The sequence below is a fragment of the Dendrobates tinctorius genome, unplaced genomic scaffold (assembly GCF_039654945.1).
Source record: "Dendrobates tinctorius isolate UK_male_01 unplaced genomic scaffold, ASM3965494v1 ptg000097l, whole genome shotgun sequence".
Taxonomy (NCBI): Eukaryota; Metazoa; Chordata; class Amphibia; order Anura; family Dendrobatidae; genus Dendrobates; species Dendrobates tinctorius.
In genome coordinates this window covers 12088440-12115375 of record NW_027361765.1, presented here as the reverse complement: position 1 = coordinate 12115375, position 26936 = coordinate 12088440, and the positions used below count along the sequence as shown (strand labels likewise).

The following is a 26936-nucleotide window of genomic DNA, read 5'->3' as shown; positions in this document are numbered from 1 at the left end:
CCACGCCAGATGGTTTTTATTCTGTGGTCTGGTGCAAGGGATAGAGTGTCTTTTTCCACACTACAAAGGTTTTATGTAAAACCAATAGGGAGCACATTAAGAAGTGCTAACTATTTACACTAAAAGTTTCAGGTTATTCACTGTTCATAACCACATTGTCATTTTTAAATATCAATAATGAACAAAGCCTAACCAGGTAAATTTAACTACATACAGTCATTTATTTTTGTTTCTCACTTCTTTGGCTTCCGTGGCAGGTCCTGTTGCCTACCACTCCCTGGCCGGGGAAGTTCACATACAAAGGTCACTGTTGGTGACACAAAGAGGTCATGGCCGACGCAGTCATGCACTGTCAGGTTATGTCCTGCTACTGATGTCTGAGTAGCTTGAGTGCACTGGGTGACTGGCTTGGCTGCACTTTCAGTGGTTGGAGCTGCTGCCAGGTCTGCTGATGTTAATTCCCTTGACAAGGGGGTGCACTTTTGGACATTTAATGCATACCACCCCTTTTCACCTCTGTGGCGGGTGTAAGTGACCTGATTTCCCAGGTGCAAATCTCTAGGAATGGCCCTCTAATAGGTGGGATTCAACGTCCTGCCGGGTAACAAAGATATTATTTATCATGCCCGGCTCTTTAAAGAAACCCCATCCCTTTTCCTGATGGAAGACAATCACCACCCCTTGCCACAGTGGACTGTGGTCGGTGTGTCTGGCCTTACTGGCCCAGGCCTTAGCCTCCAGATTATGCCTTTCAAAGGCCTCCTTCTGGGCTCTGCTTTTCTCCCTTTCTTTTTCTTCTCTCTGCCAGCAATATTCCCTCCATGTAATGGTGGGGATCTCCTCCTGAAGCGCTATCATGTTTGCCCCCTGCGATTCCCTCTGAAATACCACCGGCTCGGCATAAACCTTCCGGGGCCCACTGATTGGTGTGAGTGGGGTAGCCATCCTGTCCAGGTCACCGGCTTCCTGATCCCAGTGGAGCGGTCTGTACACCTGTCCGGGTGTTCGTGTTAGTGGGGGCGTTAAAGATCCCATCAGGGTGTCATTAGGCACGGGAGCTGCATCATTACCCACTGTCGAAGTGCCCTCAGTTTCTGGTGACATCTCACCAAGGAGCTTGGCGTCCTGGCCAGGAGTGTATAAAGTTGGATGTAGCAGAAGCTCTGCGGTAGATGCTTCCACTTCCGGAGTCAGGCCAACACCACTTACCTCCACTCCTTGGGTGCTGGGTCCTCTCTTCTCCGGGGTGGAAGGCGTTGCTAAGGGCAGCCCGGTCAGTTTCTCCAGGAAGGCCTCGGTCAACCCTGCCACCGCCACCAGCTGTGTCATTAGAAGTTGACCGGTGAGCGCCTCCACCTCCACATCCAGGAGGTCCAGGTCCATTATAGGCAACTGGTACGGGTTGGTTGAATAGCAGCTGGGGGAGTTCTCATGCTCCACCCCACACTCCAGTACTTGTTCTCCTCCTTCCGCCACGTTGCTTCCCGGGTCTGCTGCGTAAGTTGCGTTTCCCATAGTTTTCTTCTGCTCCCTCCTTCATGGGCGGTACATTGGTCTTTTTCTGCCACACCAAGCCAGGAGGCGGATCCCCCTAGCCATCGGCCATGTTTTGACTACATAGATAGACATGCAGCATGCGGGCAGGCTTTTTGTGCCTTTTCTGTAGCCCAGCCAATGACACCTTGCCCCTCTCAGCTCATGCTCACTCTATGATGCAGCTATGGTGGTTATTTTGAAAGTTCAATCGCGTGCACCCTGTGGCGCAGTTATGGCAGTGTTTTGACAGCCCATTAAAATCTCTGGCACACAGTACCCGGCTACGCCGGGCCCCGAATCCTGTTTGTGACGCCACTTGGAGCCCCTACAGGGCCGTGGGGTACCTGGGCGTCCAGTAAACTTAATAAATGATGATAATGATGGGGTAGTTTGTAGAGGAAATAGTTTGTGATGCCACCTGCGGTGTTCGGCAAGGGTAGCCGATGCTGCAATGCAGATCCTCTGGGATGATGTTAGGGCAGCACAGATGGTTAAGCTCTCCATGGGTAGAGCAGTGTCCCAGGGCAGTTAGGATGTTAAAAGCGATGACAGTGGCTGTGGTGGGGAGTGCGGTGCAGGGCAGGTGAGACGCGAATGACACAGATGACACAGCAGGGTGCATTTTCCATTATTTTGCTCACAGTTCTCTTATGCACAGGTGCCTGCTTAGTGCTGTGTCCTCCAGGCGATGTGTTCCGCAAACTCCCAGGTAGGTTGAGGTACACATTTCCAGGACTCCTTTCTATGTATTTCTCTCCTGGTCATCTCACTGTACTGGTTTCCACTTCTGCCCAGCACCTTCACAAATAGTTTCCCCAAGCCAGCAGCCGCGGACCTTGTCGGGCGACGTTCTCTGAGTCCCCTTGCTCCTATATGGCTGCCTTTTTGGTGAATGGATGTGGTTGCGGCTGAGGTACATACAGTTACCTCAGCCTCCGGCTTTCTAGCTGAGTCTTGTAGTCCTCCACTACTAGTCTTAGGGGCCAGTTCCCCCACTGCGACCTGGTCCTTCCACTTCTGGATATGGGCCCCACGGATGGCTTCCGCACTTCCTGTGCCCCAAGGACCCATTCTGTCCTCCAAGGAGCTTCGTTCAGGCTCCGCTCACAACTCTCTCTCTAGCTCTTCCTACTGTAGTCCTTCTCCTTCTCTGTCTCTTCACCAACTCTTACTAATTCTCCTCAGACCCTGTCAGCCCTCCTTCTCTCACTCCCCTCTGACTTACCTCAGCAATAAGTCCTGCCACCAACTGTCACTCCCTTAAGCTCCACCCCTTCTCTACCTTCCCCACTCATTCCCCAGCACCCTTTCCTAGCCAGCCTGGGATGAGGCCATCCTCCCTAAGGGTACACCCAGATGCCCTTTTTGAACTGGTGTGTGTTGGGTGCGAGTGTTAGAGTCCTGGGTAGTGCTCCCTCCTTACCTGAGAGTGGGATACCACATCTCTGGATGAGCTGCGGTATCTCTGTGGCGACTGGACCCTCAGGGGCACCACACTGTCATCCAGTGGACATGATGGGAAAATATATTCAAAAGAATTAAGATGTGAAGCTCAGCTTCACCCCATTCAGGAAGATATACGTAAGGCCCAATTCATTATTGCATTTGTGTCTATTTTTGTTTTTAGCCATATTTATTTTTCCATTGGCACCTGTTATGAAGTCTATTTTTTATGTGTTCATTGAATTTTAAGTTCGTCATTGAGGGTAAAATAAGTCACATGTAAAAATAATGTTGAAAAAGTTATAAAATCAGAAGTGAAGACTCAGGTGAAGAGCAAACATGGTCATAACACATCTAATGAGCATGGATTGGGGTTAATATATAGTGCATGGGCTGACAATATAGTCACTAAATTGTACCAGAAATGCCAGAAAAGCACAACAAACTTTATTGTTCATCATATTTCGTGGATCTATTTTCTCTGTAGGATTACACATGCATTAGTAGAAGTAGAGCTTGTCAGCCACTCAATGAAGATGACGATTCCATAGGAGGGACTCGAAATTTTGCACCCTCTCACAATTTGGCACCCAAGGCAACCACTCCTGCGGCCCCCCCCAGATTACTCCACTGATTACAAGTATTACGACTTCGTTATTGAAACCAAACGCACTAAATATTTAACCTCATAGTCTAAAATTACCATGGAGTATCTGGTCTGTCATACTCATCCCTGATGAAAAAATATATAGACAGTATTTGGTTTTGGATACAATAAAGTGTTTCAAAAGCAAGTCAATTTGAGCCACTTTGGGGATAGTGATGATAATGTCTGTAAAGCCCTTTATAAGTGAGTAAGATAGAGATACAGTATATAAATATAAATGTGATTAATTACCATAATGCACCGGACTATAAGACACACCCCAAATTTTGGGGTGAAAAATAGGAAATAATTTTTTGAAAATAAATGTTGGGGCGTCTTATAATCCGTTTTAATGGTAGCTTACCCGGGGGGTGGGTGCATGCAAATTTTTTTTCATGTGTTAAAAAAATTGGATAGAACTCTTACGTACAAAATTGATGTCTGAATGAACCCTTCAAGGTAAGAACAAGACTTGGGGAGAATCCTCTTGGAGCTACTGCAATCAGACTACATTATAGAAATAGAAAACACTGCCATACCTTGGCACTCACTGAGTGCGTAGTTATAAAAGGTTGCAGGAGGACAGCTAGTCAGACACTTCCCTTGGTACAGCTTTGGGTTAGCAGAAGGACAGGTCTCACAATCATCGTCTGATGTCCCTGAGCATGTCTCACAGCTGATGTGACAGGAAACACATCTTCCCGCATCCAGATCCTCATAGTAGCCATTAGGGCAGGAAGCCTTGCAAGTGCCATTGTAGAGAAGATATAAGTAACTGCATTCTTTCAGGAGGAAACAAGAGAAAACGCTTAGTACAGGCTAAAGGTAACAGTTTCTCATGGATTATTTCTTCACTTTGAATAGGAAGTATACATTTTCTATGGAATGATTTCTTATGTAGTCCCTTGGCTAAAAGATGTATAATCCGAGCAAATAAAAAATTATTTAGAAATGTTTACTGAAAATATAATCAAGGTCATAAACCACAGTGAGCGCACAGGTAGCTGTTTTACCCTGGATGTGTAGTTTGAGGGGACCCAAATGCCCCTATACCAAGTAAGAAAACATCGGGCTTATAAATAGCAAATGTTGGATGCAGAGCTCCTACTTGAAGGAACTTGACTTAACATTATGATGTAAGAATGCCCCAAAAAAAGTAACACAATAGACACAACTAAGCAACAGAAAAGGAAAGCGGACCCCAGTAACAGAACTGTGTGCAACCACTAGCAATTTACAATACTCAAGCAGATAATGACACCCTAACGACACCCTAAAAGTTTTTACACCAATTCACTGCAGCTCTGATTTAGTGGTGGTGATAGTGGTAATACCCTCAAGTACCCTCACTTGTCTTCCCTTCTTTTGAGGTCCATGCTGTCAGACAATACATCCCCTTCTCCATGCGAGTGGCGGTGGTTAGAGTTGAGCGAAACGGGTCGAAAAAATTCAAAAGTCGCCGACTTTTGGCAAAGTCGGGTTTCATGAAACGAAACCCGACCCTAGGATGAGGTCGGCCACGAGGTCGGCGACTTACGCGCCAAAGTCGCGTTTCAAAAGTTTGTTTTGCGCTCTTTTTCAGCCAATCAGGATCCACGGACACTGTGGGCAACGTGATGACCTAGGCACGGGTCACCACCATCTTTCAGAAGGGCATGCAAGTGATTGGCTTGCTTTGGTGGGCGTCACAGGGGGTATAAAAGGGCGTGCACGCCGACCGCCATCTTACTTCTGCCGATCTTAGTATAGGGAGAGGTTGCTGCTGATTCTGTAGGGAGAGCGTTAGGCAGGGAAGAAGACAAAAAAACTGCTTCTGCTGCTAGCGATTTGGCCTGCACAACACACAAGTCACTGTGTGTGCAGTGCAAGGGGAGGCTATATTGTGGTGTATCAGTGGTGTTGGTTGTTGGGCTGCCTTTAAAGGCTTCCTGACACGCTGGCATTGCTGTTTACCCACTGCTCCGCAAACTGCTTTTTTAAAAGCAATCCAATCTCCCTTATCCTCTAGTCACTTTTGTCACAGCTGTGCCATCGAGCCTGTCACATAGCGCTCAGATATCAGTGGGCCTCACACAATCCACAAGTGTCCAGTGTCCAAAAGTGTGCGCAGAGATTCAAAATCTCCATTATCCTCTCGTCACTTTGGTCACAGGCAGCTGTGCCATCGAGCGTGTCACATAGCGCTCAGATATCAGTGGGCCTCACACAATCCACAAGTGTCCAGTGTCCAAAAGTGTGCGCAGAGATTCAAAATCTCCATTATCCTCTCGTCACTTTGGTCACAGGCAGCTGTGCCATCGAGCGTGTCACATAGCGCTCAGATATCAGTGGGCCTCACACAATCCACAAGTGTCCAGTGTCCAAAAGTGTGCGCAGAGATTCAAAATCTCCATTATCCTCTCGTCACTTTGGTCACAGGCAGCTGTGCCATCGAGCCTGTCACATAGCGCTCAGATATCAGTGGGCCTCACACAATCCACAAGTGTCCAGTGTCCAAAAGTGTGCGCAGAGATTCAAAATCTCCATTATCCTCTCGTCACTTTGGTCACAGGCAGCTGTGCCATCGAGCCTGTCACATAGCGCTCAGATATCAGTGGGCCTCACACAATCCAAAAGTGTCCACTGTCCACAAGTGTGTGCAGAAATTCTAAATCTCCCCTGTCCTATAGACACCTTGTACCTTGTTTTACATTACTATATAGTTTGTTGGATTTTGTCTACATTTCTACCAAAAATGAGGAAGGCTGGTGGAAGAGGCCGTGGAATTGGGCGGGGGTTGGCAGCTGGTAATGATGGTGTTGGTGGTGGATCTGATGGTAGTGGCAAGAGCAAAATAGGACCGAATGCAGGAGGTGCTGACCCTGCATCATCGTCTGGCTACATAAGGCCTTGAACGCTTAGTTTTCTAGGAGTTGGCAAACCGCTTTTAAAGGCAGAGCATCAGGAAAAAGTTTTGTCTTACATTGCTGACTCAGCCTCCAGCTCTATCGCCTCCTCTTCTTCAGTTGTAAAAAGTAAAAGCACTGAGTCGTCATTGGAGGCTCATGTTCATGAACCACACCTTTCCTTGTGTCCTTTACCCCAACCAAGATTGAAGGATGACGCAGGCCATACTACTGATTACTCCATGGAGCTGTTTTCACATACCATGCCTGGATTATCAAGTCAAATGGTGAATTACCCAGGCCAAGATGAATCTGACATGGAGTGCACTGATGCACAGCCGCTGATGGATGATTCTGCTGGTACATTCACTCAGAGCACTACATTGTCTTCGCAGTGTACAGAGCCAGATTTTGACCCTGATGAGACTCAGGTGCCCCTTCCCGCACACTATACCACCATACACGGTGACACAGAGAAAGGTGCACATGACATAGAAGAGGAGGTGATGGATGACCCAGTTGTTGACCCAGATTGGCATCCATTGGGGGAAGAGGGTGCTGCTTCCAATAGCTCAGATGAGGAGCATCCACAGCAGACATCGACATCGCAACAGCTGTTATCTGGCAGGCCCGGAGCACTCCAAAGACAGGTTCCAAACATCAAAAGAGTTGCTGGACAGCTTGTCCAGAGGGTCAAAAGATCACAGCTTGCTAGGCCGCAAAATGTCTGCCAAAGTAGGAAGAGTGCAGTGTGGCACTTTTTTGAACAAAATCCTCATGATCAGGCCAAGGTTATCTGTAAGAAGTGCGCAAAGACCTTTAGCCGAGGGAAAAATCTGAAAAATTTGAATACCAGTTGCATGCTTAGACATTTAACCAGCATGCACTTGCAAGCGTGGACACAACACCAAACCTCAAGTGCCACATGTGCAACTGATCAGAAACGAAGGTAGTCAGCAACGCTACATTGTTTCCCCCACTGTAAGCCCACCGGTTAGCACAGCAGCAAATGTTGAGTTGTCGTTGCAAGACCACAGCAGTCAGGGAATCCCACTGTTATATCAACGAAAGACTGATTCTAGGCCATCAGAAAGAACACCAACTCCATCACCATCATCAACCCTCTCTCAGTCCGCCCTGTCCACCGCTACTTCCACCATATGCAGCTCTCAAGTCCAGCTCACCCTCCCAGACACTATGAGTAGGTCAAGAAAGTGCTCAGTCTCTCATCCGCGTACACTGGGTTTGAACGCCCACATTGCCAAACTAATCTCGTTTGAGATGATGCCCTTTCGGTTGGTGGAAAGCACAGCTTTCCGCGAACTCATGGCCTATGCAGTACCACGCTATGACCTACCCAGTCGCCACTTCTTCTCTCGCAAAGCCATCCCAGCCCTCCACCATCATGTGAAAGACCGCATTGTCCATGCACTCAAGCTGTCAGTGAGCGGAAAGGTGCACCTCACAACTGATGCATGGTCCAGTCGGCATGGCCAGGGCCGTTACGTGTCCATCACTGCGCACTGGGTTAATGTGGTGGATGCAGGGTCCACAGGGGACAGCGGTGGTGGGACAGTGCTGCCTAGCCCATGGTATAGGAAACAGTTGGCTGTAGGCGTTCGACCCTCCTCCTCCTCCTCCTCCTCCAGAAGCGAAAGCTCGTCCACAGAGCGCAGTCGTACGAGCACTCCATATGCAGCTGCCACTGTTGCACACGATGTGTCCCCCGATCGAGCAGCTAGTGGAAAGCGTCAGCAGGCTGTGTTGCAGATGATGTGTTTGGGCGACAGACACACCGCCGAGGTGCTGGCCGAGTTCTTGAAGCGACAAACTGAGTCATGGCTGGGCAGTGTACATCTTGAGGCAGGCAAGGTAGTTAGTGATAACGGCCGTAATTTTGTGGCAGCCATAGCCCTTTCAAAACTCAGCCACATACCTTGCTTGGCTCACACCTTGAACCTGGTGGTGCAGTGCTTCCTCAAAAATTATCCGGAGTTAACAGCCCTGCTCCAGAAGGTGCGAAGACTGTGTGCGCACATCCGCCGGTCGCCTGTACACTCCGTTCGTATGCAGAAGCTGCAGCGATTGCTCCCCCTTCCCAACCACCGCCTCTTTATCGACATTGCAACAAGGTGGAACTCCACCCTGCACATGGTGGAGCGGCTGTGCGAGCAGAGGCAGGCCATAATGCATTTGTGGGAGGATACACGGCCAGGCACTTTGAGAGCAGACATGGAGTTGACAGGCGTGCAGTGGTCGAAGCTGAAAGACCTTTGTAAAGTCCTTCAGTGTTTTGAGGAATGCACACGGCTGGTAAGCGCAGTCGACGCCATCCTAAGCATGAGCATCCCACTTATGCGTCTGCTCATGCAAACTTTGACGCACCTTAAGGAGCAGGCGTCTGCAGCCAATGTTGATGAGGAGGAAGAGGAGGAGGGAATCCTTGATGACATTCAGCCATTGTCTGCTCAGGGACCTCTCCTGGACGAGGTGGAGGAAGAAGAGGAGGAGGAGGAGGAGGATGATGGGGATGATTACTTAGGGGAGGAGGATGCATCTCGTGGGGCAAGTGAAAATGTTGGCGTGGCAAGGTCTGGTACAGGGTTTGTGCATGACTGGAGGGATGTGGATTTGCCAGAAAGTGCTCCTCCACCTAGCACTCGCAGTGCATCATTGACACCGGGAACATTGGCCCACATGTCAGATTATGCCTTGCGGATCCTAAAAAGGGACCCCCGCATTGCCAAAATGATGAACGATGACGACTACTGGTTGGCCAGTATCCTGGATCCACGCTATAAAGGCAAATTACAAAACATCATGCCACAGGAGAACCTTGACCTAATATTGGCTAATAAACAAGCAACTCTGGTAAATCGGTTGCTTGAGGCATTCCCAGCACACAGCAGCGGTGATGGTTCTCACACGAGCCGTACGGGCCGGGGGCAGCTTGGCAGAGGTGTTCGTGGTGCACACAGCAGAAGTGGCGTTGGAGACAGGGGTTTCATGACAATGTTGTGGACTGATTTTTCAAATACCGCTCACACAACTGGTAATACTGCATCGATGGAAAGTGACAGGAGACAGCAGTTGTCAACTATGGTTACAAACTACTTTTCCTCCCATATCGATGTTCTCCCACACAGGTCATTCCCCTTTGACTATTGGGCCGCTAAACTGGACACCTGGCCTGAATTGGCCCAATATGCCTTACAGGAGCTCGCTTGCCCAGCTGCAAGTGTGCTATCGGAAAGAGTCTTCAGTGCAGCTGGATCAATCCTGACAGAAAAAAGGACCCGTCTGTCAACCCAAAATGTGGATGATCTAACCTTCATTAAAATGAACCACGCATGGGTTTCCAAGGATTTTGTCCCACCTTCCCCTGATGACACATAGGGTGACAGAAAAATGGCTTGCTTTGGTCCACCTCTTCCTGGTACTTCACCTATTTCGCCTTTTGCATCAGCTGAATGTCCAACATCAACATATGCCACTTTCTAAAACTCCCTAACTGTGCTGCCTCCCCCCCCCATGGCCGGGGTCACCACCTACCGCACGACACCGTGCGAGTGCCGTTGCCCTGGACAGGTGGGTAGGCCGACTCTTGGGCGCGGGCACTGGCACAGGGTCCCTCATAGTGCAATCAAGTGTCTCTGACGGTGGTGGTGCACACCCGCCGTCAGACACATCGCTGTACTATGAGGGGCCCAGTGCCAGTACCGACGCCCACGAGTGGGCCCCCCTTGCTTGGGCAGGGCCCCAGCATTTGCAATCTTTACCTCTCCCTGCTCCTCCGCTGTGTAATCTGGGCCGTCAAATCCATACTGTGCCTGACACCGTCTGAGCCTGCCTCCTGAGACATATATTTTGAATGTGTACGCTATCCATACATGTTATCCGGGGATACGGTACCCTTTCTAACCTTTGTGCAATCACGTGCAATCCATACTGGGCCTAAGACCGTCTGAGCCTGCCTCCTGAGACATATATTTTGAATGTGTACGCTATCCATACATGTTATCCGGGGATACGGTACCCTTTCTAACCTTTGTGCAATCACGTGCAATCCATACTGTGCCTGACACCGTCTGAGCCTGCCTCCTGAGACATATATTTTGAATGTGTACGCTATCCATACATGTTATCCAGGGATACGGTACCCTTTCTAACCTTTGTGCAATCACGTGCAATCCATACTGGGCCTGACACTGTCTGAGCCTGCCTCCTGAGACATATATTTTGAATGTGTACGCTATCCATACATGTTATCCAGGGATACGGTACCCTTTCTAACCTTTGTGCAATCACGTGCAATCCATACTGGGCCTAACACCGTCTGAGCCTGCCTCCTGAGACATATATTTTGAATGTGTACGCTATCCATACATGTTATCCGGGGATACGGTACCCTTTCTAACCTTTGTGCAATCACGTGCAATCCATACTGGGCGTGAGAACGGCTGGCGAGCTGTTAAGCAAGCTACAGCACCTGTCCAGACAAGTACAGGGATTCCCTAGTGAGGAGACTTATTTGATTGTTTTCAATGTTGGGACAGCAATTTTTGGGGAGCACTATACTCTGGAGAATGATAGATGGGGCCCACCATACACTGGAACATTCCAAAGGTGGACATCAGACACTGGAGCAGCATTTACAGGGCCCATTATACACTAGAGCATTAGAAATGGGGCCCATTATGTTTGGAGCATTATTTGGGCCCATAAGACAGTGGAGCTTCATCCATGGGGACCAACATATACTGTAGCATTATGTGGAGCTCATCATATACTGTTTCAAACATTATATGGGACCAATGATTCTGTATGGAGAAATAGATGGGCCTCGTCATGAGATGTAAAAAGTGAGGTATTTTTCATTGTACTATACCGCTATTTATCTGCCGTATCGGAGCATGATGAGTTGTGGTATGTGTTAAAGGGGCGCTCTTTCACCCAGGGCACATGAAAACCTGCAGCCAGCCCTCCCCCCCCACAACTTTAGCCAAATAACCCCCATTTTTCAGTGCGTAACTTGTATTATGAAGTTAATTAAGGTTGACAAGCTTAAGTAAGAAGAATTGATGCTTTTGGCATTCAAATGGGCACTGTAGGTGTGTTTCCTGTCCTCCTCTCACTGCCGACTTTTATTCCCCATTGACTTACATTGGGTTTCGTGTTTCGGGACGACCCCGACTTTTCCCTATAATCGGACGATCTTGCTCGACCCGACTTTTGGAAAAGTCGGGTTTCACGAAACGAAACGCGACCCTAAAAAAACAAAAGTCGCTCAACTCTAGCGGTGGTGTATCGTCCTCCTGACCCTTGTCATCAGTTCCTGGATCAATTTGCCACCTGGCTTTCACATTTTCTTTCCTGTGACATCCCTACCCTCATCGTGGGTGATTTCAACATCCCTACAGCTCTTCCCCTCTCCCCATCTGCTTCTCACCTTTTATCTCTAACCTCCTCTTTCCGCCTCTTGCAGCATACAAGCTCCCCCATGTATGAAGATGGAAACTCCCTCAACTTGGTCTTCTCCCGACTTTGCTCTGTGGATGATTTCAGACACTCCCCTCTCCCGCTCTCTGACCACAACCTTCTTTCATTCTCTATCAAGAACTGCCATCCCGCTCAGGTCACCTTACTTTCCACACATATAGAAACATACAGGCCATTAACACCCAGAAACTTATGAAGAACTTGCAGTCATCATTGGCCCCTAGCTCCTCCCTCTCATGTCCAGATTTTGCACTGAAGCATTGCAGCGAAACCCTTCAAAGTGCCCTGGATGAAATTGCACCTCCTATGCATAGAACAATACCACACAGACGGCGACAACCGTTGCACACACTGCAAACACGTTTCCAGCAGCGTTGCTCCAGGTGCGCCGAACATCTGTGGAGAAAATCTAATATACCCAAAGATTTCATCCATTACAAGTTTATGCTTAAAACATACAACTCTGCCCTTCACCTCTCCAAACAAACCTATATCAACTCCCTCATCACCTCACTAACCAACAACCCGAAATGTCTCTTTGACTCTTTTCATTCCCTACTCAACCCAAAAGTGCAGGCCCCAACCACAGATCTCCGCGCTGACGAACTGACCAATTATTTCAAAGAAAAAATTGACCACATCCGACAGGAAATTATCTCCCAATCCCCTCATACCATGCACTGTCCTCCCTCCCCCACTGCAAATAGCTCACTCTCTGATTTTGAACGAGTCACAGAAGAAGAAGTAATCAGGCTCCTTGCATCTTCTTGCCCCACCACTTGCATCAGTGACCCCATTCCATCACATCTCCTCCACTCGATTTCCCCTCCTGTCACTTCTCACCTAACAGAAATATTCAACCTCTCTCACTTCTGGTATCTTTCCCTCCTCATTTAAGCATGCCATCATACATCCATTACTTAAAAAACCATCCCTTGACCAAAACTGTGCCGCTATCTATAGACCTGTCTCTAATCTTCCCTTCATCTCTAAACTCCTGGAACGCCTGGTCCACACCCATCTTATCCGCTATCTCTCAGATAACTCTTCTCGACCATCTTCAATCTGGTTTGCTCTCTTTACATTCTACTGAAACTGCCCTCACTAAAGTCTCTAATGATCTACTAACTGCTAAATCTAATGGTCACTACTGCATGCTAATTTTCTTGGATCTCTCCGCAACATTCGACACTGTGAACCATCAGCTCCTCCTCACTATGCTACACTCCATCGGCCTCAAGGACACCATCCTCTCCTGGTTCTCCTCCTATCTCTCTGACCGTAACTTCACTGTATCTTTTGTTGGTTCCTCCTCCTCTCATCTTCCCCTTACTGTTGGGGTTCCTCAAGGATTAGTGTTAGGCCCCCTCCTCTTCTCTTTGTATACCGCCCTTATTGGACAAACAATCAGTATATTTGGTTTCCAGTACCATCTCTATGCTGATGACACCCAATTATACATTTCTTCTCCCGATATCACGCCTGCCTTTTTAGAAAATACGAGCGATTGTTTTACCGCTGTCTCCCACATCATGTCATCCCTGACAGTTTCATCCCTATCTGAAACTGAACCTGTCAAAAATGGAACTCCTCTTGTTTCCTCTCTCAACTAACCTACCTTTGCCTGACATTGCCATCTTCGTGTGTGGTTCCACCATTATTCCCCAGCAACATGCCCGCTGTCTTGGGGTCATACTTGATTCCAAGCTTTCATTCACCCCTCACATCCAATCACTGGCTCGCTCTTGTTATCTCCACCTCATAAAACATCTCTAGAATTCGACCTTTTCTTACTTTCGACTCTGCAAAAACTGTTTCTCTTATTCATCCTCGTCTGGACTATTTTAACTCTCTACTAATCGGTCTCCCGCTTACCAAACTCTCCCCTCTCCAATCTGTCTTGCATGCTGCAGCCAGGATCATATTCCTCACCAATCATTATACCGATGCCTCTACCTTGTGCCAGTCATTACACTGGTTACCCACCCACTCCAGAATCCAGTACAAACTTATTACCCTCACCCATAAAACATTCCATGGCTCAGCACCACCCTACAGCTCCTTCCTTGTCTCAACCTATCTTCCTACCCGTGCCCTCCATTCTGCTAATGATCTGAGGTTAGCATCCTCAATAATTAGAACCTCCCACTCCCGTATCCAAGACTTTTCACGTGCTGCGCTAATTCTTTGGAATGCACTATCCAGGTTAATACGATTAATCCCCATTCCCCACAGTTTTAAGCGTGCCCTAAAAACGCATTTGTACAGACTGGCCTACCGCCTCAACGCATTAACCTAACTATCCCTGTTGACCCATACAAATTTTTTTTTATCATAATCAGGTACCTCGTATTATGTTCTCACCCACTTTATGCATTAATGCCCTCTATGTCTGTACTGTTACATACTTTCGCTGTTAACTGGTTCATGCAGAATTACATGAACACCGGATTCGAACACTATGGCTGGTCCGAACAATGAAAGCAATTGTTACCATCTACCTTTCGTGTCTCCCTTTTTTCCTCTTAGATTGTAAGCTTGTGAGCAGGGCCCTCATTCCTCTTGGTATCTACTTTGATCTGTGTTTATTGTTATGCTGTTATGTCTATTGTTTGTTCAAGTCCCCTCTAAAATGAAAAGTGCTGCGGAATATGTTGACGCTATAGAAATAAAATTATTATTATTATTATTAGAGAGTCACATGTCTCCACATTACATCCACAGTGGTGATGGAGCGTCACATGATTCCACATTACATCCACAGTGGTGATGATGGAGCATCACATGTTTCCACATTACATCCACAGTGGTGATGGAGCGTCACGATTCCACATTACATCCACAGTGGTGATGGAGCATCACATGTTTCCACATTACATCCACAGTGGTGATGTAGCGTCACGATTCCACATTACATCCACAGTGGTGATGGAGCGTCACGATTCCACATTACATCCACAGTGGTGATGGAGCGTCACGATTCCACATTACATCCACAGTGGTGATGGAGCATCACATGATTCCACATTACATCCACAGTGGTGATAGAGTGTCACATGTCCCCACATCACATCAACAGTGGTGATAGAGCATCACATGTCTTGACATCACATCCACAGTGGTGATAGAGTGTCACATGTTACATGTCCCCATGTTACCCCTAGCATGCAAGTACTGTGAGGTGAATAGTCTGTAGTGATGCATGTGTATGTATATCTACATATATACCTCATAATACACCTCGGCTGCTGCAGAACCTCAGTCTATAGTGAAGTGTGTGTGTATGGATCTGTGTGTATGTGTGTGTGTGTTTGTAGGGATGGATGGATGAGTGAGGGAAGGATGGATGCATGAGGGATGGATGCACACAGCACATTATACTTACCTATGTAGAAGCCTTTTCCTTCCTGGTTTCACCAATCTTCTGAGTCATTCCCTTGCTGCCTGCACTGCACAAATTATACAGAAAGCCCAGACAACCCCTTTAATTGTAGCATCCAGTAACATAATTGCCGGGTGCCAATATTAAAATGCTAAAAAATATACAGATCATGCTGTGCGTTTGGCATTTTTCAGGCTTTTTGTCTTTTTAGGAATCTATATAGGACTTCAAAAATGCCAGAAAAAAACACAAGCGCAAGATGACATTAAATAAAGACGTTACATTTGTAAATAATTTCCATAGAAAACTGTAGAAAGGCACAGCATTTACAGTGAATTTTAAGACTGCAAAATGTGTAAGAAGGAAGCCTCCAGCAAGAAATGTATTTTAGATTTCTTCAAGCATGCAATTAATATAGGAGGCTACTATATGTCATAGAGTCACATCCAAGTGTAATTATTGTACAAATTAAAAACAAATTCACTGGAAGCCTCAGAGAAGGCTAATTTCTCTTAAGACACAGCAATTTATATTGGTTAACACTTGAAGTAATTGAATGAAGAAAGTGTGATGCTAAATGCTGGTTTATGTTCTCACTGTAGAATTTTTTTATTTTTTTAAATTAGAACGACTTTATGTTTCAGGTAATAGAAAAAGCTAAATGGCCAATTGTGTAATACCAACATTACAACACTGTGATTACATGTGATGATAGTTGGGATGAACCCAAATCATAATGTCACAACAGAGAGGTGACAAATCCGAAGTATGACTGCACTTTCAGTTAACTCTTCAGGGTAATTTCTGGCCACTATATGACTTGTATCCAGCAGAATTTATCTCCTCTGCATACTAGTCACTAGAAGCCTCTGCAGGTTCCTTTTGACTGTCTCTGCCTCTTTCTCTCCAACCTTCCCCTCTTTATAGATTTCAATAAGCAGCAGGTGTAATTTGATCCCTCACAAAAGACAGATCTATAGACAGATTTGAGCAATTTTCTGAATTTGAGAGTGAATGGGGGAGAAGTGATTGATAATGGGGAAAAGGCTCTTAATCTGTAATACTCTAATACTTTTCTTACACTATTGATTTCTGAAAAAAATAGAAACATAGCTCCTTTTTAACTCCTTTGTGACCAATTAATTTTTCATTTCTGTATATTTGTTTTTTTACTCCCGAGCCATAATATTTCTATTTTTCTGTCAACATTGCCATATGAGTGCTTGCTTATTGCAGTGTGATGCTATTCACTACTCAGGCACAGAGCATGAGTCAGAGAAGTCAGACGTTTCGGGATCAGTACCAAGAGAGCACATAGAAATCCAAGACAAAGGCACAAGTCAGATCACAGTCCAAGGGTCAAAATACCAGGAGATAGTGGACCAAAGCAAAAGAACAAGACAAAGGGATAGTCAGAACACAGTCAAAAGGATCAGGCAGCAGAAAATCAAAACTCAGAACAACAGAATCAGACAAACACTCACCAGGAAGCACAACCTACATTGGCAGGGATCAGGGGCAGACAGCTCAGTTCAATGGCTTTGGAAATTGCCAGAACACCAGGAGAAAGTCCCATACCTCACAGTCACAGATTAGGTAGCCGAGCTGTCAAAGCACTAACAGATCAGCATGCACATTACAAAATTGGAAAGCCGAGCTGTCAAACAAAACACTGACAACTCAGCATGACCTAGTTTCCACAGGACAGCATAACAATCACTCTCTGAGTGGAGGAATCATGACATGCGGTATGAGTTGTAGGTTGGACTGATACCATTAATTTTTCTTTATTCAGTTTTCTATAACTTTCTGAAAAATGTGAAAAAATCCAATTAAGCTAAAATTGTGATTTTAAAAAATGTAATTCAGATATTGTTTTTTGGGGTTTGTTTTTATGGTGTTCATCGTGCAGTTAAAAATTACCTGGCCAGGTCAGTGTGATTAAGATCATATCAAATTTGTACGTTTTAAGCTTGTACATTTTTAAAAAAAAAATTCTTTGTAAAATATTTTTGGTTAGTGTCACCATTTTCTGACACATGTAACTCTTTATCCACAGATGGAGCTGTTTGAAGGATTGTTTTTTGTGCACTGAGCTGATGTTCTTATTGATGCTATTTTGGGGTGCTTAAGTTTGTTAATGATTTTTTTGTTTGTTTATTTGGGTGGCATTTTACATATGGTTTAACCCCTTAACAACCGCCGATACGCCTTTTAACGGCGATAATTGAGTGTGCTAAAACCACAGCTCCGTTAATTCACGGCGCTGTGGAGAAAGTACATAGCGCCCCTCAGTGTCGGATTTTCTCCGGGGTCTCGGCTGCCAGGGGTAGCCGAGACCCCAGAGAACATGAATCGTTCGGTTTTTACCGACTCCGATTTTGCGATCACCGTTATTAACCCTATTACGGCGACCGCAAAAAAAGCCGCAATTATGCATTAAATTTCTCTTTCCTCTGATGTGAACGCACATCAGAGGAGAGAGAAATAGGGTCCCCGATCCCCCCGGTACCTCTCCGTGGTCCTCCGTCCCCTCCCGGTGGTCCCGCGTCCCGCCGGCATCCTCCGATGGGCGCCGCCATCTTGAAAATGGCAGGCGCATGCGCAGTGCACCCGCCGGGAATCTGCCGGCTCCGGCTGGCAGATTCCATTCATTATTTTGATCACTATGATAAACGATCATAGTGATCAAAATAAAAAAAATAGTACATAACCCCCCCCCGTTTATCACCCCCTTATATAGGCAAACATAATGAAATAAAGAAAATATTTTTTAGTGTTAGGGCTAGGGCTAGGGTTAGGGTTGGGCTAGGGTTAGGGCTAGGACTAGGGTTAGGGTTGGGCTAGGGTTGGGGTTAGGGTTGGGCTAGGGTTGGGCTAGGGTTAGGGCTACGGTTAGATTTAGGGTTTGGGCGAACTAGGATTAGGGTTAGAATTAGGATTATGGATTAGGGTTGGGATTAGTGTTAGGGTTGGGATTAGGGTTAGGGGTGTGTTGGGATTAGGGTTGGAGCAAGAATTGAGGGGTTTCCACTATTTACCAACTTTGGGGGTCTAAAAAATCACTTTTGTGGAAATAAAAAAGACTTTTTATTTTCACGGCTCTGCATTTATAAACTTCTGTGAAGCGCTTGGGGGTTCAAAGTGCTCACCACACATCTAAATAAGTTCCTTAGGGGGTCTAATTTACAAAATGGGGTCACTTGTGGGTGGTTTCCACTGTTTAGGCCCATCAGGGGCTCTGCAAACGCAACATGATGCCCGCAGACCATTCCATCAAAGTCTGCATTCCAAAATGGCACTCCTTCCCTTCCGAGCTCTCCCATGCGCCTAAACAGTGGTTCCCCCCACATATGGGGTATCGACGTACTCAGGACAAATCGCACAACAACTGTGGGGGGTATGATTTCTCCTGTTACCCTTGTAAAAATAAAAATTTGGGGGCGAAAAGATCATTTTTGTGGAAAAAAAAGGATTTCTTATTTTCACAGCTGTACGTTATAAACTTCTGTGAAGCACTTGAAGGTTCAAAGTGCTCACCACACATCTAGATAAGTTCCTTAATGGGTCTAGTTTCCAAAATGGGGTCACTTTTTGGAGTTTTCCACTGTTTAGGCACATTAAGGGCTCTCCGAACGCAACATGGCATCCGATCTCAATTCCAGCCAATTCTGCGTTAAAAAAATCAAACGGTGCTCCATCCCTTGCGAGCTCTGCCGTGTGCTGAAAAAGTGGTTTACCCCTACATATGGGGTATCGGCGTATTCAGGAGAAATTGTACAACAAATTTTGTAGTTGATTTTCTCTTTTAACACTTGTGAAAATAAAAAAAATTGGTTCTGAATTAAATTTTTTGCAAAAAAAAAGTTAAATGTTAAATTTTTCCTTCCACATTGCTTTTCATTCCACATTGAAGCACTTAAAGGGTTAATAAACTTCTTGAATGTGGTTTTGAGCACCTTGAGGGGTCTAGTTTTTAGAATGGTGCCACTTTTGGGTATTTTTTGTCATGTACACCCCTCAAAATGACTTTAAATATGATGTGGTCCATAAAAAAATGGTTTTGAAAATTTTGTTGTAAAAATGAGAAATCGCTGGTCAACTTTTAACCCTTATAACTTCCTAACAAAAAAAAATTTTGCTTCCAAAATTGTGCTGATGTAAAGTAGACATGTGGGAAATGTTATTTATTAAGAAATTTGTGTAACACATCTCTCTGATTAAAGGGCATAAAAATGTAAATTTTAAAATTGCAAAATTTTCGCCTTATTTCCGTTTTTTTCATAAATAAACACAAGACTTATCGAAGAAATTTTACCACTAACATGAAGTACAATATGTCACAAAAAAACATTCTCAGAATCAGCGGGATCCATTAAAGCATTCCAGAGTTATAACCTCATAAAGGGACAGTGGTCAGAATTTTAAAAATTGGCCTGGTCATTAAGCTGCATAACTGGCTCTGTCGCTAAGGGGTTAAATAATTTTGTATTGTGTTGCATAGGAATTTTATGAATGTAGATATTCCAAATATGCTTATTTTTTATTTTTAATTATGGGTTTTGAACCTGCAATTATTTGATCGCTTTTATTATATACTGCAAAACTGCTGAATAAAGCACAGTATTGCAGTGTATAGTCATAGTAATGTCTTCCTATTAAGGACCAGCCACACACATAAATCATAAGTGGACAAACATGGAAAAAACAAAGACCTTCAGAGGGCCCCTATTTGCCATGTTAATGTTAACCCATTAGCACACTGCAATTTCATTGTGGGATGTGCAATGAGAGCCGATGCAAGAGCACACTTGCAAATGAACCTTTTAAATGTTATTGTTAGTGACATTTAATTGGTTGATAGAGTTTTTCACTTTCAGTAATTTGGACCCCAAATACTCTAAAATACTAAACACACTGCTGCTGCTCAGGTCTCAGAGTAGGCAATCACTTGTCTGTGAGGTAGATGAGATGAGTCACTGATAGAAGTGATGCGCGCTTTAAGCATAACTTCACCTCTATAGCGAAAACAGGGACTAGTGATGAGCGAATACATTTGGCACTATTCGTTACTCTCATAAATAGTACGCTATTCGCTACTCGACTAGTAGTTTGCTATTCGCCTCAGTATATTCAAGTGACCCGCAAAGCATGTTTGACACTTTATTTGTAGCCAAGGAACACGCTGGGCTTGCTTGCAAATCACAGCAATGCCATCACCATCTTTGTTGTGGCATTACTGTAAGTGACTGTCTTTACAGAGTCATAGGGGGATATTTAAAGAGAATCTGTCACCCCATTTTAACCCTATCAGCTGCCGGCACTGCCATCAGGGGCTTATCTACAACATTCTGTAATGCTGTAGATAAGCCCCCGATGTAACCTGAAAGATAAGAAAAACAAGTTATATTATACTCACCGGGGGGCGTGGTCGGGTGCGGTAGGTGTTGCTGTCCGGTCCGGCGCCTCCCATCTTCATACAATGCCGTCCTCCTTCTTACTTCTGCTGCGGCTCCTGCGCAGGCGTACTTTATCTGACCTGTTGAGGGTAAAGTACTGCAGTGCACAAGCGCCGGAAAAGGTCAGAGAGGTCCGTTGCTTGCGCACTGCATTACTTTACTCTGCCCTCAACAGGGCAGATAAAGTACGCCTGTGCCGGAGCTGCGGCAGAAGGAGGAGGACGGCAACATATTAAGATGGGAGGCGCCGGACCGGACCACGACACCCATTGGACCGAATCCCACGCCAAGGTGAGTATAATCTTACTTGTTTTTCTTATCTTTCAGTTTACATAGGGGGCTTATCTACAGCATTACAGAATGCTGTAGATAAGCCCCTGATGGCGGTGCCGGCAGTGGATAGGGCTAAAATGGGTTGACAGATTCCCTTTAAGCCCTGCGGGCACTATCTTGCACACGTTACATGTGGAAACAGTGTAGTGAGAGCATGGTGTGAGCATAGGGAGACTGAAAGCAGCGTATAGTGAGAGTCTCTGAATTCAAAAAGCTCTCTAAAGAGTTACTTAGAGTGAAGATTAGATCTCTGCAAGGTTAAGATAGCGTAGGGAAAGATTTAATACGAGGGAGAAGGAAAGTTGCAGCTGAAAAGAGGAAATCGGAGAAACCGCGCGCCTATCGGCGCGTGAATTTTGAATTTTGGCTCATCTTTCATCGTTTTTAAGAAATCTCAAGATGGAAGAGGCCAGGAGCCATTTGGTGAGCTGCATTTCTTGCTACATGTTCACAGATTTACCAGTGGAAAAGCCAAACTTCACATGCCACAAATGCAAGCTTGTGTCCCTGTTGGAGGAAAAGTTGCAAAATCTCGAAGAGAGGTTAGCTACGTTGAAGATCATTAAGGAAGGTGAAGAGTTCTTGGACAGAGCAGAATTATCTCTTCATGTTACAGAAAGAGAAGAAATTCGAAGTGCACCTGAAGAAACAGAGGAATGGAGACATGTGACCCAGAGAAGCAGGAGGATCAGGAGGCAGTCAGCACCCATACTTCTCAGGAACCAGTACCAGGCTCTCACGCAGGAAAACGATGAAGAAATACATCAGGATAAGACTTTGCCAACAAACAGCAACCTTGTACGCCTTCAGAGTCCTCCTGGATGGAGAAAGAAAAATGTTGTGAAGAAGAAACGGAGAGTGGTGGTCATGGGGGATTCCCTGTTGAGAGGAACAGAGGCCGCTATCTGCAGACCGGATATAACTTCAAGAGAAATGTGCTGTCTTCCAGGTGCAAAAATTAAAGATGTGTCTGACAGGATATCAGGACTCTTCAGACCTACAGATGACTACCCATTCCTGCTACTACATGTGGGGACAAACGACACCGCAAGAAACGACCTGGAAACTATCTGCAGAGACTTTGAAGACTTAGGCAAGAAAGTGAAAGAACTGGGAGCGCAGGTGGTCTTCTCTTCCATCCTCCCAGTGGATGGCCATGGAACAAGGAGGTGGAATAAGATTCTGCAGGTGAACAACTGGCTACGTCGATGGTGCCGTCAGCAACGATTTGGATTTCTGGATCACGGAGTGAACTACTTATACGATGGACTACTTGCTAGAGATGGGGTGCACCTTACGAAGACTGGAAAGCATGTATTTGGAAGTCGCCTTGCTACACTAATCAGGAGAGCTTTAAACTAGAACAACATGGGAAGGGAAGCAAAAGACCAGAAAAAGCCATACACCTGACAAATGCTATTGAGATCTCTGATATTGGAAGTGGAATGGAAGAACAAAGACGAAAGAATCTAATTAATAAAAATATTGGAGAAAGAGAAACCAATCACAAACTAAAATGTTTCTATACTAATGCACAAAGCATGGGCAACAAACAAGGAGAATTGGAACTACTAACACAGGAAAAGAAATATGATGTCATTGGAATCACTGAAACTTGGTGGGACAATACACATGATTGGAATACAAGACTAGAAGGATACAACTTATTTGCAAGAAACAGACTTGATAAACGAGGAGGGGGTGTCGCATTGTATGTTAGAAACGCGTATATCTGCACAGAGATTGAAGCTTCAGAGACTGGGAGTTCTGTGGAAACTGTTTGGGTAAGAATACAAGGACAGAACAATGGAAAGGACACCATTGTAGGCATTTACTACAGGCCGCCTGTGCAAGCTGAAGATATGGATGAACTCTTTATGCATCAAATGGCCAAGTTCTCCAAAAAATATGACATAGTTGTCATGGGAGATTTCAACTATCCAGACATTTGTTGGGAATCTCTCTCAGGCAAAACTAACAGGTCAAGGAAATTCTTATCCTCTCTTGCTGACAACTTTATCTTCCAAAAGGTAAAGGAGAAAACAAGGGGAACTGCTACCTTGGATCTAATCCTTATAAACAGGGAGGAAATGGTTGAGGAGGTAAAAGTGGCTGGGACCCTAGGATGTAGCGACCATGCTATTTTAGAATTTTGGATAACTAGAGGCGGAAGACCTGTGAAGACTCAGACGTCAAGGTTAGATTTCAGAAAGGCAGATTTTAAGGGATTCAGAAAGAGAATTGGAGGGATCCAATGGCTGGATATCCTTAAAGACAAAAATGTCCAGGAAGGATGGGAAATCTTGAAAAATGAAATTCTCAAAGCACAGTTGTTAACAATTCCGAAAAGAGCGAAGAATAGGAAGCATTTAAGGAAACCAGGATGGATGAACACAGAACTTAAGCACATGCTAAAAAGGAAGAAAAAAATGTTTATAAAATGGAAAGAAGGAGGCATATCTAAAGAAGAATATAATGCTGTCTGCAGAACCTGCAGGGCACAAATCAGATTAGCTAAAGCTGAAAATGAATTGAGGCTTGCAAGAGATGTCAAAAGCAATAATAAAGGATTTTGGGGATATGTCAAAAGTAAAAGAAAAGTCAAAGATGCTATAGGATTTTTACAGGATGAAAATGATGAAATGGTAAGACAGGATGTTGAGAAGGCTGAACTTTTAAATTCCTATTTTGCATCTGTTTTCTCTCAGAAAGGAAATGTAACATCAACTGTTATTCACTGTCCTATTAAGGGAATAGAAGAATCCAGGATATCTATAAACAGAAAGATAGTGAGGAAACACTTAGCTAACCTAAATGAATTCAAGTCTCCAGGTCCAGATGAATTACACCCCAGAGTACTGAAGGAGATAGCAGAAGAAATTTTTGAACCCCTCTCCATAATCTTTGAAAATTCTTGGAGAACAGGAGAAGTGCCAGAAGACTGGAGAAGAGCAAATGTTGTTCCTATCTTCAAAAAGGGGAAGAAGGTGGACCCAGGCAACTATAGGCCGGTGAGTCTGACTTCTATACCAGGAAAGATCTTTGAACAAATTATTAAACAACATGTATGTCAATACCTGGATAAGAATGAAGTGATTAAACAGAGTCAGCATGGGTTTGTAACTAATAAGTCATGTCAGACTAATTTAATTTCCTTCTATGACGGTATTACTGATTGGGTGGATCAAGGAAATGCTGTAGATATAGTATATCTTGACTTCAGCAAAGCATTTGACAAAGTCTCTCATACAATCCTTATTGAAAAAATGACTAAGTATGGAATGGACAAGGCAACTGTTAGGTGGATTCATAACTGGCTTAGTGATCGGACCCAAAGAGTGGTCGTAAATGGCTGCACATCCAGTTGGAAGAATGTCTCAAGTGGGGTACCACAGGGCTCTGTCCTGGGCCCTGTATTGTTCAACATCTTTATCAACGATTTAGATGAAGGAATTGAGGGTAAACTGATTAAATTTGCTGATGACACAAAGCTAGGAGGGATAGCTAATACTAGAGAAGAGAGAGAGAGGATTCAAAAAGATTTAAATAAACTGGAGAAGTGGGCAGCAACTAACAGAATGGTTTTTAACAGGGAGAAATGCAAAGTACTACATCTGGGCAATAAAAATGAAAAAAGCATATATAGAATGGGAGGAATAGGGCTAAGTGACAGCACATGTGAAAAAGACTTGGGTATACTAATAGATCACAGACTGAATATGAGTCAACAGTGTGATGCAGCAGCAAAAAAGGCAAATGCAATTCTAGGATGTATTAACAGAAGCATACAGTCTAGATCACGTGAAGTAATTATTTCCCTCTACTCCTCTTTGGTCAGACCTCATCTGGAATATTGTGTCCAGTTTTGGGCACCACATTTTAAAAAAGACATCAACAAACTGGAGCGAGTTCAGAAAAGAGCGACCAGAATGGTGACCGGTCTGCAAACCCTGTCTTATGAGGAAAGGTTGCAGGATTTGGGAATGTTTAGTTTGCAAAAGAGAAGACTGAGAGGAGACTTAATAGCTGTCTACAAATATCTAAAGGGCTGTCACATTGTAGAAGGATCAACTTTATTCTCATTTGCACAAGGAAAGACTAGAAGCAATGGGATGAAGCTGAATGGGAGGAGACACAGATTAGATATTAGAAAAAACTTTTTGACAGTTAGAGTGATCAATGAGTGGAACAGGCTGCCACGAGAAGTGGTGAGTTCTCCTTCAATGGAAGTCTTCAAACAGAGGCTGGACAGACATCTAACTGGGATGATTTAGCGAATCCTGCTTTGAGCAGGGGGTTGGACCAGATGGCCCAGGAGGTCCCTTCCAACTCTACGATTCTATGATTCTATGAAAGGCAGGCAGGGTGTTCGCATTGCAAGTACATGCAGCAGATCTCTGCTAGGTTGCATTGTGTATAGTGTAAGAACAGGTTGTGGGAGTAGGGAGAGGCAGGGTTTCATATCCAGTATCATAATATACAAAACAGCTCTTTTTAGAGCAACATAATATTCCTCAGGACCAGCATATTCTAAACCTTTTTTTAGAGCTAAATAATATTCCTAAGTACCAGCATATACTAAACCGCTCTATTTTTAAAGCTAAAAAACATTCCTCAGTGCCAGTATATACTAAGCATCTTTTTTAGAACTAAATAATATTCCTCATCTATTGCTGAAATACCATATATTTATCTAGCAGTTGTGCGACTGGTGTAAATCCTGCTCACATACGCAAACATCCCTATTTACCAGTAATTTTCCTGAGTCTGCTGTTGGTGTGTGTCAAAGGCGATATGAAAAAAAATACTCTGCTATTGGTTAAATAAATAGCTTATTATCCAGCAGTTGTGCGTCTGGCGCAAGGGCCACCGAGATAAGCAAACATCACTGTTTATCAATAATTTTCCTGAGTCTGCAGTTGCCGTGTGTCATAAAGGTGATATAAAAAAATTACTCTGCTATTGGTTAAATAAATGGCGTATATTTATCTAGCAATTGTGCAACTGGTGCAAAGCCTGCTGAGATACGCAAATGTCACTATTTACCAGTAATATTCCTGAGTCTGCTGTTGGCGTGTCATAAAGGCGATATAAAAATCATTACTCTGCTATTGGTTAAATAAATATCGTATATTTATCTAGCAATTGTGCGACTGGCCCAAAACCTGCTGAGATACGCAAACATCACTATTTACCAGTAATTTTCCTGAGCATGCTGTTGCCATGTGTAATAAAGGTCATAGTTTTAAAAAAAATACCAACACATTGTTAGATACAGGTAATTTGTACATAACACCTCTGTGAGGGTACTTGTGAAAAATAAAGCCAGGAAATTTTATTCAGAATGCATTCAATATGAGAAAGGGTGACATTAAGGAACAGGGACATGGATGTGGTGGTGCCCACCAAGGCTGTGTGACACATCAGAAGGTGAATTTATCTCGTTCTAGCTTCCTGTCAAAATTCAGTCTGTGCGCTACACCACTGTTGAACCCAGACAAGTGTGAGAATGTTGTGGGTTGGATAGCAGACAAAGGCTCCAGTGAGCTGACAAACAGCACCACCAAGCCTTCCACACGGTCCAGTCTCAGTAGCCAAGAGGCTGGACCTCACAATCCTCAACCTGGTCCTCCTTCCTCCCCCATCAAGGGTCACAGGAGACATATGACCCCAACGCTGGCCACTTTGTAGGAACTGTTTACGTTATCTTGTAGTAATTCTGGCCTCTCCCAGTGCACCATTAAAGAGGGTCA

At 44.8% G+C, this 26936-nt stretch overlaps 1 protein-coding gene across 1 annotated transcript in view; it reads right to left on the bottom strand.

The window, feature by feature from the left end:
* LOC141098915 (cysteine repeat modular protein 2-like) overlaps nucleotides 1-26936 on the bottom strand; it is a 408915-nt gene that overhangs the window by 151856 nt on the left and 230123 nt on the right. The window contains exon 10 of the mRNA XM_073586906.1: nucleotides 4165-4407. Coding sequence (XP_073443007.1) covers nucleotides 4165-4407 — 243 coding nt within the window. The remainder of the gene's footprint in view (nucleotides 1-4164; nucleotides 4408-26936) is intronic.